The 14,605-nt window shown below is 40.8% G+C and overlaps 1 protein-coding gene across 2 annotated transcripts in view; it reads right to left on the reverse strand.

The window, feature by feature from the left end:
* FBXO15 (F-box protein 15) overlaps positions 1–14,605 on the reverse strand; it is a 43,062-nt gene that overhangs the window by 20,734 nt on the left and 7,723 nt on the right. For both annotated transcript variants that reach the window (XM_067537437.1, XM_067537438.1), the window contains exons 2-3: positions 4,658–4,708; positions 1,946–2,050 (exon numbers count right to left, since the gene is read on the reverse strand). In XM_067537437.1, coding sequence (XP_067393538.1) covers positions 1,946–2,050; positions 4,658–4,708 — 156 coding nt within the window. The remainder of the gene's footprint in view (positions 1–1,945; positions 2,051–4,657; positions 4,709–14,605) is intronic.

Raw genomic sequence — 14,605 nt, forward strand, 5'->3', positions numbered from 1 at the left:
GTACATACTTGAGTTGCATACCCCTGGTGTAAAGGTGGTAACCCTACCCACACTAGATCTGACATCTGTCATATCACAGTCTATATAATCAGCCTTTCTTCCAACATATGGCTCACATTAGTCTGTAAATATAAAATCCCGTGGAAAATGGAGTGTTGGGGAACTTATTAAAATTTTCAGAAGTTAGGGGGTACTTGCTACTTAAAAGGTTGAGAAACACTGGTGTAAGGTACACAGCCTGGGAGGCTTGAGTCACTGTTATTTAGATTACACTTGGGAGCGGCAGAGAGGCAACCGGTAAGAGGTTGTAAAGATCCTACCACCAACAGCCCAAGCTTTCAAATTTCCACCCAACCCCACCCCCCCGATTCTGATTTGAAAAAGGAATTCAGGATGGAGAAGTTAGGCTTCTTTTCAGAAAAAATCCCAGAAGCAGGATAGAGAGCTAAAGACATTTAGCATTGGAGGCTAAGATAGGAAGGGAGATCTTGTTCTCAGAAAGGTCAGAAACATCCCTTAGGCACCTAGTACAGCAGTTACCGATCTGATAGGCAGGCCTCACAGGAGGGAGACATGCACCAGACTAAGCTATTGCAATCTCTCTCACAGGTAGTAGTTAAAGTCATTCATAGTGGGAGTAAAAAGTGGCTGAGAAAAGGCAAAGGAGTTGTTACAGGCCACAAGCCCCCTAAAGGGTGTCCCCTTGTATTTATGTGGTCTGTGTGATATAAGCACATTTAAAAATGAAATGAAATTTAAGTAAAGTATATTTCTAGCTCTCCTGGTTGCAAAGTAACTCTACCATAGGTGAAGCAAATGTAATCAATGCAGTGATGTCTGCCTGCATCTGCAGACAGTTTCATATAGTAACTCAGAGATGTGGACTTCCCTGACTCCTTAATCTTATTGGAGTGTCAGCTCCAAAGCCCAGTGATGACATTTCAATATCAATACTAACAATTTCAGTGTACATCATTTTAGTGGATAGAATGGGAAATAGGGTGGGAGAAATTGGATAGAGATGGATCTACAGGGAAGCAGATTTTCTCCCTAAGTGATGTTAAATACAACAAGGCACTGAAAAAACCTAAACATTTTAATTACTACATACAGGTTGGTCTCTCCACTTGATCCATCTATAAAGCTCCCATGACATCAGTGGGAGATCTATGGACTGAGTCTTAAATTTATACGCTGACTCATGGACCACAGTGAAACATGGAATTTGGCCCAGTGAACTGATAAACAGAAAAAGGTTTACAGTAGTGTGTTTCTTCCTTCTGTTTTGATCAAAAATAAATTAATCGCACTGTTACAAAATGGCAGCAGCTGAAACCACCACCAGAACTGCCTGGCTACGTAACTCCCTTGCAATAAAGCAGTAGAAAAACTGGGATGAAAAGCAGGAACCGGAAAGGAAGGTGTGAAAATCCCATGATGCTACTGTCTACACATGCCTGTGAGAAGGGATCCCAGCAGCCTGTGCTGGTTTATCTAAATCAGAAGGAAAAGTATAAATGGATCTTATAAAGCAATAAATGCAAATGGGTAAGTTTCAAAATAGTGTGCTTGGTTTTAGCCACATAAGTCCCATTAACTTTAATGGAATTCACACAGCTAAAACTCCATGCAATATATTGAAAATTTACCATACACATTGCAATATAACAGAAAAATAGCTAGTGAGTACTTACATCAGTTCCCTGGCATATATAACAAAGGCTCATATAACTCAGGTTATCTTGACTGCTGAGAGACTGAGATTCTGTTTGCCAGAAGCTGGGAATGGGCAACAGGGGATGAATCACTCGATGATTACCTGTTCATTCCCTCTGAAGCACCTGGCACTGGCCATTGTCAGAAGACAGGACATTGGGCTAGATGGACCATTGGTCTGACCCAATATGGCCATTCTTACGTACTATATGTTCCCCCCGTTCCTTACTTGTCATTGGCCAGATGATAGAAGTGTTTATTTACACAACCAATACACAACAGGGACCCAGTATCCAAGTAAGAAAATATCTTCAGCAGTATCTCTGATGGCATACTGAAAACAAAGAGAAAGGGAAAATATTACTGGACTTATGTGCAAACTACAGAGTTGACAAATGGCTAAACCTTTAACCCCTAAGTACAGGAAAATGAACAGAAGAGAGAGAAGCTACCACTTCATAAATCCACGTGTCAGATCTGTCATTGTAAAACACCATGTTCTCACCTTGAGAGTTAACCTGCAGCCTTATCAGTTTTGATTTGTTGCTCTGATGTAAAGCCTTTGCTTAACGCACTTCACAACATCCCATTCAAGTGGTACAAGATGTTAACTGCAAGCTTAGTTCCTCGGGCTTTCATGTTACTTTTTTTTTTTTTTTTTTTTGAGCTTTAAACCAATTTGGTTTTGAAAAGTAACAGAGAATTCTTTCAAATTATGTGAAATTATACTGTTCACCTATCCCCACGCTCCAAGGCTCATAGTCTTTTTCCTATCATGGCACCAGGGATCCTAGAAATCTGTTTGTCATGGAAAAAACCGTGGAATTTGCATTTTACACAGAATCTTTAATTTTTTACATTTTGTGAAAAAATAAAAACATCTATTAGCTATTAACTAAATTTTACTGCAAGTACCAGTGTCACTTATTGACTAAGTGATAGCAACAGCCCTGATGCCCGGGGCTTATGAAATGCTCTGGTGGGCCATGTACAGCCCACGGGCATAGGTTGGGCATTCAGTCTTATTCAATGTGCGCAACCTCCCTTTCTTGTGATTGATTTAAAAATGTGTTTAAAAATTGTAAATATAATCAATATAACATTGTGTTCAACTGATATCTATATATATTGTGGCTAGGGAAACTAAAGTTCAGTGTTTCCTTTTAATCGTGGAAAAAAGTGGATTTTTATGTATTTTTTTTAATCAGAGAATTTTGTGGTTTTTATCATGGAAAACCAGGACCCCTGCTCACCACTAATACTTCTCAAAATGTTTCTCAGAATCTGGTGTGTTCATTACCACCTTTCAAATGTGGTGTCAGGTCCCAAGATGCTTCAGCAACAATGCCTACTCCAAGTCAAATTTTGGTGGGATGTTACATCTCACCTCCGCTCCATGTGTGCTCATAAAAGATCTGACCTAACTCTCATTCAAGTCAATGGAAAGACTACCGCTAACTTCATCAGGACTTGCATGGCACCCTCAGGCCACTTCTGAAAGTGCAGTCTGTCTTCCACTGTGGCTGTCAGGCTGTTCAGTGAAGTGCAGGTGTCTTCCCTGAAATCCCACTGCTGCTGTTTTGCAGTCACTTGCTGGAATGTGCACACCACAGTCTGGGGCATGAATCCTTTGTCTAGGGGTTGGAAGCCTCAGGCCCTTAGATTAACATCTGTGAATGGTGGAAAGTTTATTTCAAATTTTATTTTATTTTCTCATTTTTCTGAGTGTCACAGTTGCCACTGAACAAAGGAACTGCTGAGGGAACTGTCCACCTTATGAGTCTCTCCGTGTGTTTATGTTCATTTGCAGTGATTGAGCAAATCAATTTTGGGTCAGAGCAAGTCAGCTGTAATGCTTTTGCAGAAGCTGCAGTTTTAAGAGTACTCCAGCAGTTTGTGATCTTCCAAAACACAGCTTGTAAACACTACTAAATACTAAGGAAAAAATGTTAAAAATTCAACACCTAAGTGTATGTGCCCTTGCAATCATGGGATCTGATTAAAACTGTAATCTAGCTAGCTCAGATACTGAAGCAGTGAAGTCATGGCAGCAGAGCTTCAGGGTGGGCTACCCACCCCAGTATTTACCTGGGTTCCAATGCCAACTTCATACCTAGTAAATTACAAACAGAGTTAAAAATAGTATCAGGTAATTCCTCTGCTCTAGAGTTCCACCCACCAGTTTGGGATTTTATAAACTACAATTTTCCCACTTTTTTAGAAAATGCTTTTCCTTCTCCCTGTTGCTGTGTGAAAGACCCACACAGACAGCAGCGAAAGTGACCAAATAATTAGGGAAACAAGGAAAATGGCTGCATGCAAAATGCTATCAAATGTACAAAGAAGTTTCTCTAATCTTCCAGTTATAATAATCTCAGCTGTCACTTGTAACAGTAAGTACAAGATTTTTCAAAGAGAAACGTGAATTTTATGTTCAGCGTGTCCCTTTAACATTACCAGGCCCAGTGGTACAATTCTGTCTTCCAGAGCTGTTCTGAAGGAAGAGGCCGCCCCTTTAATACACCCCATAATTCTAAAATTCCCTGAGCTAAATATACTTCTTACTAGAAAAGTATTTAAAAATTTAATTACAAACTGCCATTTATGAAACTAACACTGTAACAACCTTGATTTTAAGAAGCAATATAAGGCCATGGGATTGCACACAGATAACTGAGGGACTAATATGGCCTGAACAACTTTCATTAAGGGTGATAATGCATGAGAAAGGATCCAGCTTAACACTCAGGACCCAATTTGAGGTTGCAAGGTACACTGGTAAAAACCACTCTATTCACTTTTATACTAAGAATATTTTATATGGAAGTCACCAAAATATAAATATGGAACCCCACTAGGCTATTTTTAAACATGATTATATTTCAGGGCAAAACAGCTCTTTAAAATTTGATTATCACATTGAAGCCACAGACATACTCACCTCTCAATGCAAAGGCAAGATTTTGATTTCATTGTAGTCTTCTGACATTGCCTGTGAATGCAAATATTTTGGGTTTCAGATAGTTTCACAGACATGTTAGTGAAGATTCTTGACCACTCACTACAGACAAAATGATAAAGCTGTTAATAGTCACATGATCATTAACGGAGGAAAAAACATGCTCAGCTATATAGCAATATTCACTATGCCTTACAACAGAAACAAGATTCAGAAGGGCATGTTAAATGGTCAATGTTTCACTTCATAATCACAACTTCAGTAATGTGAAATACTTGAGCTGATGGGAGGAAATGGGGCTGGAACGCATGGCTCTGGTATGACCACTCTCAGGTCAATCTCTACTGGTACTCACAGATGAATGGTGCCATGATAACACCAAATCAATTTTTACTAATGAAATAAATCCATTCACCTCATCACAAAGAGAAACTCCACCATGGCCAACATAATCATACTCCAGAAGTGGATCTGCTAAGTACCCAAGTTCCTCAGACTGTAAAAAGAGGTTTAACTCCAGGACATAGGACATTTTTATTGACCCACCTAATTCTGGCATGTTAATAAAAAAAAATAAATAAATAAAAAAAATAAAAATAAAAATCAGTGTAACTTATGCTTTGAATTTGTCAGAGCCCAAGAAAAATTTCACAAAGCTATAAATCTAGGTCATATCTAAAATGTTCAAGTATATTCCCAACTCAGATCTGCTTTTGTATAACAGTATAAATTCTGCAGTTATAGGAGCACTAAATCACTGAACAAGTGGATTTTGCTGTTGTTTTTATGTATTTCTTTTTTAACATATGCTGGAAGTTTGTGATAGATTGCCATTTCTTCCCGCAAAACAAAAAAGAACATAAGAACGGCCATATTGGGTCAGTTCAATGGTTCATCTATCCCAGTATCTGGTCTTCTGACTTTGACCAATGCCAAGTGCTTCAGAGGAAATTAACAAACTAGGTAATCATCAAGTGATACATCCCGTGTCACCCATTCCCAGCTTCTGGCAAACAATTCAGAGCATGGTTTTGCATCCCTGCCCATTCTGCCTAATAGCCATTGATAAAAACTATCCTCCATGAACTTATCTAGTTCTTTTTTGAACCACATTATAGTCTTGGCCTTCACAACATCCTCTGGCAAAAAGTTCCACAGGTTGACTGCGTGTTGTATGAAGAAATACTTCCTTTTGTTCGTTTTAAACCTGCTGCCTATTAATTTCATTTGGTGACCCCTAGTTCCTCTGTTATGAGTAGATAACACTTCCTTATTCACTTTTCTCCACACCAGTCATGATTTTATAGACCTCTATCATATCCCTCCTTAGTCGTCTTTTTTCCAAGCTGAAAAGTCCCAATCTTATTAATCTGTCCTAATATAGAAGCTGTTTCATACCCCTACTCATTTTTGTTGCCGTTTTCTATGCCTTTTCCAATCCCAATACATCTTTTTTGAGATGGGGTGACCAGATCTTCATGCAGCATTTCAGATGTGCGAGTACCATGGATTTATAAAGAGTCAATATGATATTTTCTGTCTTATTAACTATCCCTTTCCTTATGATTCCCAACATTCCGTTAGCTTTTTAGACTGCCACTGCACACTGAGTGTATGTCTACACTGCAGAGTGAAGTCAATTTACTTTAAATCGACTTTCACCAGCCAAACTGTAGAAGTTGCAGGAGTGTGATCACACCACGCTTCTTGCATCAGGCTTTTGTGTCCCCCACTCACCACACTGGCGTCGATGTTCAAAGCAGTGCACTGTGGGTAGCTATCTCACAGTGCAACTAGCCACAGAGGCTTTTGGGAAGCTTCTCGTCCTCCCATGATGCAACATGTTTCCTCCCCCTCCCTTCTTAATCCAAACAAACCGTAAACGCTTTTTTGCGCCTTTTTTCTCTGCCACGCGCACACTGTTGCTGGAGAGGCATGGAGCCTGCTTAGCTCCGCATTATCATTTTAAGCATCACAAATGCCTCACAGCTTATCCTGCAGAATTTTCAAAGGCGAGACAGGAGCCGCAGCATGGAAAAAGCAATGTTATGGAGGCTGTTACGAAGTGAAACAATTCCAATTTGCTGCAGGCTGTCACGCATCATCTTCAGTCATGGAGTGCTGGTTCTGGTCCCGGGAAACAAGCACAGACTGGTGGGATCACATCATTATGAAGGTGTGGGATGATGAGCAGTGGCTGCAGAACTTTCATATGCAAAAGGCCACTTTCTCTGAACTTTCCATGGAGCTGTCCCAATCTCTGAAGCGGGTGAATACTTGCTTGAGACTAGCTCTGACAGTGGAAAAGCGAGTGGCCATCACTTTGTGGTAGCTTGCAAGCCCAGACTTCTATCAGTCAGTTGGGAATCAATTCTGAGTCGTAAAATCCACCATTGGAGCTGCTGTGATGCAAGTGTGCAGGGCCATTAATAGAGTTCTGCTACGAAGGGTAGTGACTTTGGGAAATGTGCACGACATCGTGGACGGGTTTGCCGCAATGGGGTTCCCAAAATGGGGGGGGGGAGCAATAGATGGCACGCCTATCACTATCCTAACACCTGACCACATTGCCACAGAGTACATAAACAGGAAGGGACGTTTCACCGACATCAATGTGGGGTGATCTGGAAAGATGCATGACACACTCATCTTTAGGAACTCTGGTCTGTTCAATAAGATGCAGGAAGGCACTTTCTTCCCTGACCAAAAAATAAATACTGGGGATGTTGATATGCCAATAGTGATCCTGGGGGATCCTGCCTACCCCTTCCTCCCTTGTCTAATGAAGCCCTACACTGGGAACCTGGACAGCGAGAAGCATTTCAATAACAGGCTCAGCAAGTGCAGAATGGTGGTGGAATGTGCATTTGGGTGTTTAAAGGCCAGATGGAGATGTCTACTCACTAGGCTTGACATCAGTGAAAAGGACATCCTATCAGTTATATCTTCATGCTGTGTGCTCCATAATTTGTGTGAAACAAAGGGTGAAAAATTTCCCCAGGGTTGGGCCATGGAGGCGGCCGCAAATTTTGAGCACTTTGCCTACGGGAAGCATTGAAAAAATCAGTTTTGCAATGAAACACAGTAATTTATGTCTCTGCTGTGCCTTTATCTTTCCCATCCCCCACCCTCGCACCCCTTCTTTCCCTGCCCAAGCTATGAATGAATAAAGACATATGTTTTTTAAGGCTGCAAAGTTTTATTTGTGACCCATTTCAATGGAGGAAAAGGAGGATAAGTTCACACTGTAAAAGGTCACTGTGTAAGCAACTGTGGTTTCATGCAGTTCTTAAAGGGGCCATCACATCCTTCTGCTCGCCTCCACCAGTATGGAGTGCAGCACATACTGCACCCTGCTCAGCCTCCTCCTTGAGTGCTTGGGGGTGGGTACTGATAACAAAGTGGAAGGTGGTGGAGCATTTTGGAGGGGCTGCAGAGGGAGTCTGTCCTGCCGCTGTTCTTCCTGGAGCTCTACCAGATGCCTCAGCGTGTCGGACTGATCCCTCATAATACGCAACATCTCCTGTTCCATATCACGCTACTGCTCCTGTGCAGATCTTCTGTGTTCCATGTCCATGTCTAGTTTTTCAGACAAGGACATCCTCCAGGCTCCGAGCTCTGTGTCAGCAGCCACGGAGGCATTCATTAGTTCGCTAAACATGTCATCCCACGGGGGTTTTTTCCACTTCTTAATCTGGGAAAGTCTTTCAACTGAAGTTCTGCAAGGTGGACTGAAGGCCAAAGAGTTGACTGTAAGAAAAGCAAAGCACAAAGTTGGCATTGTTAGCTGACCCAAAGTAGTAAAAGAAATGTTACAATGTAAAAAGAACTCCCCTTCATGTTCACAAAGCTAAGCCAGACCCGCATTCCAATATATAAGTAGCAGATGGGTGGGAGTGGCATTCCAGACATGGTAAGCAAGGGGTCCTTGCATCCGTTACGGAGAGGTTTAATTAGCACTAAAATCCACAATCCACACTTGAGCAAAAAAAGGGATCACCGGGCTCCCCTGTAACATCCCACAGACTGGTTTGGGAGGAGGCGGGCAAAACAGATTAGAGGACACTGCAGGTGAAGTGTAGCAACAGAAAATATAGGGCAACCAGTGTCCCGACCCATAACCAGTATAGCAACAAAACCAGAACTAGAAATTGTCTTGGAGAGGCACACAGGAACACCGGCCACGGCAGAGGAATAACACGGAGTGACTGTATTGGTTGGGTACTTTAAACTTGTGCCATCTTCCCTAGGTGACCATGTGTGATGTCAGTCTCCAGAGGGTAACGCAGGCAGAAAGGGAAGATTTGCTGCAAGCATCGGGGTACAGGTCTGTGTTCACGATGATGCCTGCTCATTTAATAGTAGAGTGGCGGGGTAAAGTCTCCTACCATGGCCGAAGAGATAAGGCTGCCCTCCCCAGAAACCTTCTTCAAAGGTTAACAGATTATCTACAGAAAAGTTTCCTTGAGACATCCACAGAGGACTCTCAGAGCATACCTCTGCACATAAATAGTCTGTTCCGGGAGTAACCCTCCACTGAAATTTGGCAACACCCAGGAAGCCCATCCCCTAAAAAACACAAATTCCTTTTAAGAAGGACATAACTGCAAACATTAGATTTGCCACACACACTCACCAGATGTGTCTTCCCCTGCATCTCGATCAGTCCCGCTGTCCTGTGTGTGGCAGGGCTGCTCTGGGGTAACGAACAGGTCCAGGTCTCAGGGAGAATGGATACCCCACTCTCCTGCATCCTGCTCTCCTCATCCTCCTCATCCACAGAATCCTCCTCATTCGTTCTGGACTGGGATTCTGCGGAGGTATTGACACTGCATGGTGGCACAGTGGTGGGGTCACCACCGAGAATCGCATGCAGTTCCTTGTAAAAAGAGCATGTTTTGGGCAAAAAGCCAGAATGGTTGTTAGCTTCCCTAGCTTTCTGATAAGCCTGCCTCAGCTCTTTGATCTTAACATGGCACTGCTGCATGTCCTTGTTGTGCCCCTTCTCCAATATGCCACGATATATCTTCTCATAGTTATCTAAATTTCTTTTGCTGGCTCTGAGCTGAACCAGAACAGACTCTTTGCCGCACAGACCAATGAGATCCGAGACCTCTGGTCAACTCCATGCTGGAACGTGTTTGGGCCATGCAGTTGCCATGAGCAGTTCAGCTACAAATCTCTCTCCACACTGTCCAAACCGGAAATGGTCATTCAAAATTTCCCAGGGCTTGAGGGGAGGATCTATTTCCTGTTTATGTGTCCACGTTATAGCAGAGCGTGAATGTCCAGAGCAGTCACAATAGAGCATTATGGGATACCTCCCGGAGGCCAATGGCATCAATGTATGTTGTGCTCTGCCTATACTGACACAAATGCGACCCATAGTATTTGACTTCAGCGCTATGCCACTTGGAGGTGGTTTTATTAGATTGACTTTTACTGCAATTTAGATCGGCAGAACTTACGTGCCAGTGGGTCGACGTAAGCGGCATGATGTCGACCTTCACTGCCAGTGTAGACCAGGCCTGAGTGGATGTTTTCAGAGAACTATACACAATGTTCCAAGATCTATTTCTTGATTGGTAACAGCTAATTTAGACACCATCATATTATATGTATTGTTGGGATTATGTTTGCCAATGTGCATTACTTTGCATTTATCAACACTGAAGTTCATCTGCCATTTTGTTGCCCAGTCACCCAGTTTTGCGAAATCCCTTTGTAACTCTTCATAGTCTGCTTTGGACTTAACTATCTTGAGTAGTTTTGTATCATCTGCACATTTTGCCAACTCACTGGTTACCCCTTTTTCCAGATCATTTATGAATATGTTGAAAAGAACTGGTCCCAGTAAAGACCTCTGGAGGACACCACTATTTACCTCTCCCCAGTCTGAAAACTGACCATTTATTCCTACCCTTTGTTTCCTATCTTTTAACACATTACTGATCCAAGAGAGGACCTTCCCTCTTATTCCAAGACATCTTACTTTGTTTAAGAGCCTTTGGTGAGGGATCTTGTCAAAGGCTTTCTGAAAATTTAATTACACTATAACCATTAGATTACCCTTGTCCACATGCTTGTTGACCCCCTCAAAGAATTGTAGTAGACTGATTTCCTTTTACAAAAATCATGTTGACTCTTCTCCATCAAACCACATTCATCTATGTTTTTGATAATTCTGTTCTTTATTATAGTTTCAACCAATCTGCTTGGTACTAAAGTTAGGCTTACCTATCTGTAATTGCTGGGAACACCTCTGGAGCCTTTTTTAAAAATTGGCATCACATTAGCTATCCTCCAGTCATCTGGGACAGAGGCTGATTTAAATGATAGATTATATACCAGAGTTAGTAGTTCTGCAATTTCACATTTGAGTTCCTTCAGAACTTTTAGGTGAATGCCATCTGGTCCAGGTGACTTATTACTGTTTAATTTATCAATTTGTTTCAAAACCTCCCGACACCTCAATCTGAGACAGTTCCCCAGATCTGTCACCTAAAAAGAATGGCTCAGGTTTGGGAATCTCTCTCACATCCTCAGCTGTGAAGACTGGTGCAAAGAATTCATTTAGTTTCTCCACAATGGCCTTATCTTCCTTGAGTGCTTCTTTAGCATCTCGATCATCTAGTAGCCCCACTGATTGTTTAGCAGGCTTCCTGCTTCTGATGTACGTAAAAAAATAATTTTGCTGTTACTTTTTGAGTCTTTGGCTAGCTGTTCTTCAAATGCTATTTTGGCCTTCCTAATTATACTTTCATATTTCACTTGCCAGAGTTTATGCTCCTTTCTATTTTCCTCAAAAGGATTTAACTTCCACTTTCTAAAGGATGCCTTTTTGCCTTTAACTGCTTCTTTTAGTTTGTTGTTTAGCCACAGTGGCACTTTTTTGGTCCCCTTCCTATGTTTTTTTAATTTGGGGTATACATTTAAATTGAGCCTCTATTATGGTGTCTTCAAAATGTTTCCATGCAGGTTGCAGGGATTAAATTTTTGGCACCGTACCTTTTATTTTCTATTTCACTAACTTCCTCATTTTTGTGTAGTTCCCCTTTCTGAAATTAAATGCTACTGTGGTGGGCTGCTTTGGTGCCCTTCCCTCCCCCCGCACACAGGAATATTAAATTTTATTATGTTATAGTCCCTATTACCAAGCAGTTGAGCTATATTCATCTCTTGGCCTGCTTGTGCCAAATGCAAATAAAGCCACCTACCTTATCGGTCACACATTATATACCAAAGTTTCCAAAACAGTAAGTATATTTGAAATCTATATAGTCATAATATTCTTAATTATCATCAAAACACACATAAACTCTAGAAGAAATAATAGAATGTGTAGAAGCAGCCCCAGAAACCTAATTAGATTCTGGCAAGCAAGTGCCCATTTGTTTCTGTAATGCCACAGAGTAAATCTTCTTATATTCTCCCTTTGATAATGCTCCAGAGTTTGGATTGCCAGCTGGCATTCAAATATCTGGTCAATCCAACATCATGTTTTTAGGTAACCAACTGACACTGGGGATGCTTAAAAAGAAATCTAATTTGGATGGACATGGATCAGCAGAACATTTAATACACATAGGTCCTAAATAAAGAACAGTTTATGCTCCTGGAGGAAAGATAAACTTAGAGAAGGAACAAAAAATAACTTTGATTTCATTATTTACTGTGTTACCGACACAAATTACTATCCCATTATAGTAGAAATCACTATGGTTCTATTGGGCACCATTAGAAGCATATTTCCTTCTGATCTAAAAGTCATACACTGCACATTTCAGAAGCAAATCCTCTAACAGACCAACACGATCAATAATAACATTTCTAAGCGTATGTCACATATGATCCTGAAAGTCAGATGTATGTCTGACTACGTCTACTACTGTTAATAGGTAATTCTGGATCAAAGCCGACATTTTGGATTGTGAAAAAAAATGTCACTTTGTATTTTTCAGTGAAGCTTGTCAGAACTTCAGAACTAGAACACAGAACTCCACCCTTAACAGGTTAAAGAAAACACCAATCTTTTGCTATGCACAGGTTAGCAATACCATTGTCCAGAAAAAGGGATGAAAGTATATCATCTTGGATGAAGCAATGTCATTAAGATGTCTGTGTTCTGAGGAAGGTTTTTAAAAGTGCTCTAGGGATTTAGGAATGTAAGTCCCTTTTAAAGCCACTGGGATTTGTGTTCCTAAATCCCCAAGGTGTTTTTGAAAATCTTTCACTCTACTTCTACTTCTTTAAAGCATTTGTTTTTAAAAACTTGTGTTCCATTTCTGATTTTTCATCTTTCAAAACAAGAAGTCCATAGTTCCGTATGTCATCAATTAATTCACTCACTTTCACATGCACACTGTGTGTGCAAGGATATGAAATCAATCCAAATACTAGAACATTTTCATGATAAAATAGACAAGGCTGGCCTGCCCATTTAAAATCTAAATGCCAGATGTTAATCCCCCATTCCCCTTTTTCTTTAGAAGTGTCATATAGCATTATATTAAGAATCTCTAGATCAAAGGCACAACAGCCTCAGTGGGTGATTCATTAGTTGTTCAATTTGGGACACTTAGTTTTCTAGCTGTATTTTCACTTCAATAACCTGGAGTATATGCAAAGTGGAGACCACCTTTTCTCAGAGGAGGAATAATCTAGTCTGTTTCAAAGAATGTAGCAAGTTGTAATTAAAGTTGTGACAATATTGATTCTGTTTCTAAATTGTAAATATATATCTAGTCATAAAGAATGACAGTAATGATGTAAATGGCTATTCCTCATTTCATCTGATGATCTCAAAGTGCTTTACAAAGGGGGATATTACAAATCCTATTTTACAGATAGAGAAACTGAGGTACAGAGTGAATAAGAAACTTGCTCAAGATCACACAACAGAAAGGCTGAGAACAGAACACAGGTTTTCTGACCACGCTACGAGCCCAATGTTTCTCAAACCTTTGGAAGCTGAACTCCACTCCAGAAAACTGAAACCTGACACATCCCCACACTGCACTCACACTTTGTGCTATTAAAGGTTTAGCTATCTTAATTTACACACCGTCTGTGCCCTACTGGTTAGTCCTTTGCATGCACTTTCAATTGTGTCCATAACACTTTTGGAAATGCTGTAGATATATATTGGAAATGGTGTATTCGTAACATCTTACTTCCTTCCTCTCCTTTCTTACATGTGCTTTCATGAGCAGTTAAATAATTAACTATGTTATTAACTAGTTATTACTTAGTCCTGCCTTGAGTGCAGGGGGCTGGACTAGATGACCTACTGAGGTCCCTTTCAGTCCTACACTTCTTTGATTCTATCATTTAGAATATCATCATTGGCATCCAAAGTTAGCACTTATTGAAATGAATGGCCCGGTTTACTACTCAGAACTATTGTTTCAAGCTCAGTGCAAATGCATGTTATCAACCACCGTCACTCCTTATTTTTGAAGGCTTTCTTCACAACTATAATTCCTTATTTTTGAAGGCTTTCTTCACAACACAACTTTCTTCACAGCTAAAACATCCTTTCTCTTTCCTTCTTTTTTAAATGAAAGCCGATACCCTGGAGAACAACAGAGATATTTGTCCACATTCCCATAGCTAGTCCTTTGTTTCCCAGAGAGATGTGCCCCACACGTTGGGAAAAACTGCACTAGACAATACCTCTTCCATACCATTAGATCCGATCCTCTTCGCTGATGCACTCTTGAATTTGTTGCATTGCAAATGTCAAAAGCTATAGTGAAACCAATGTGCCTTTAGTCAATTCAGTCCACTTTTCTTATTTCTTTTCTTATCATTCAAATCAACAGCTGCAGAAGTATAATACCAGGCTACTGCACTAGTGTTTTACCAGCACCATCTGGCACTTCACATTTACCAGGGTCATCAGTTGCAGAACCAACTGTCCTAAAGATG

This window comes from Emydura macquarii, unplaced genomic scaffold (assembly GCF_026122565.2).
Source record: "Emydura macquarii macquarii isolate MOO-44397 ecotype Brisbane River unplaced genomic scaffold, CSIRO-AGI_Emac_v2 contig_431, whole genome shotgun sequence".
Lineage (NCBI taxonomy): Eukaryota > Metazoa > Chordata > Testudines > Chelidae > Emydura > Emydura macquarii.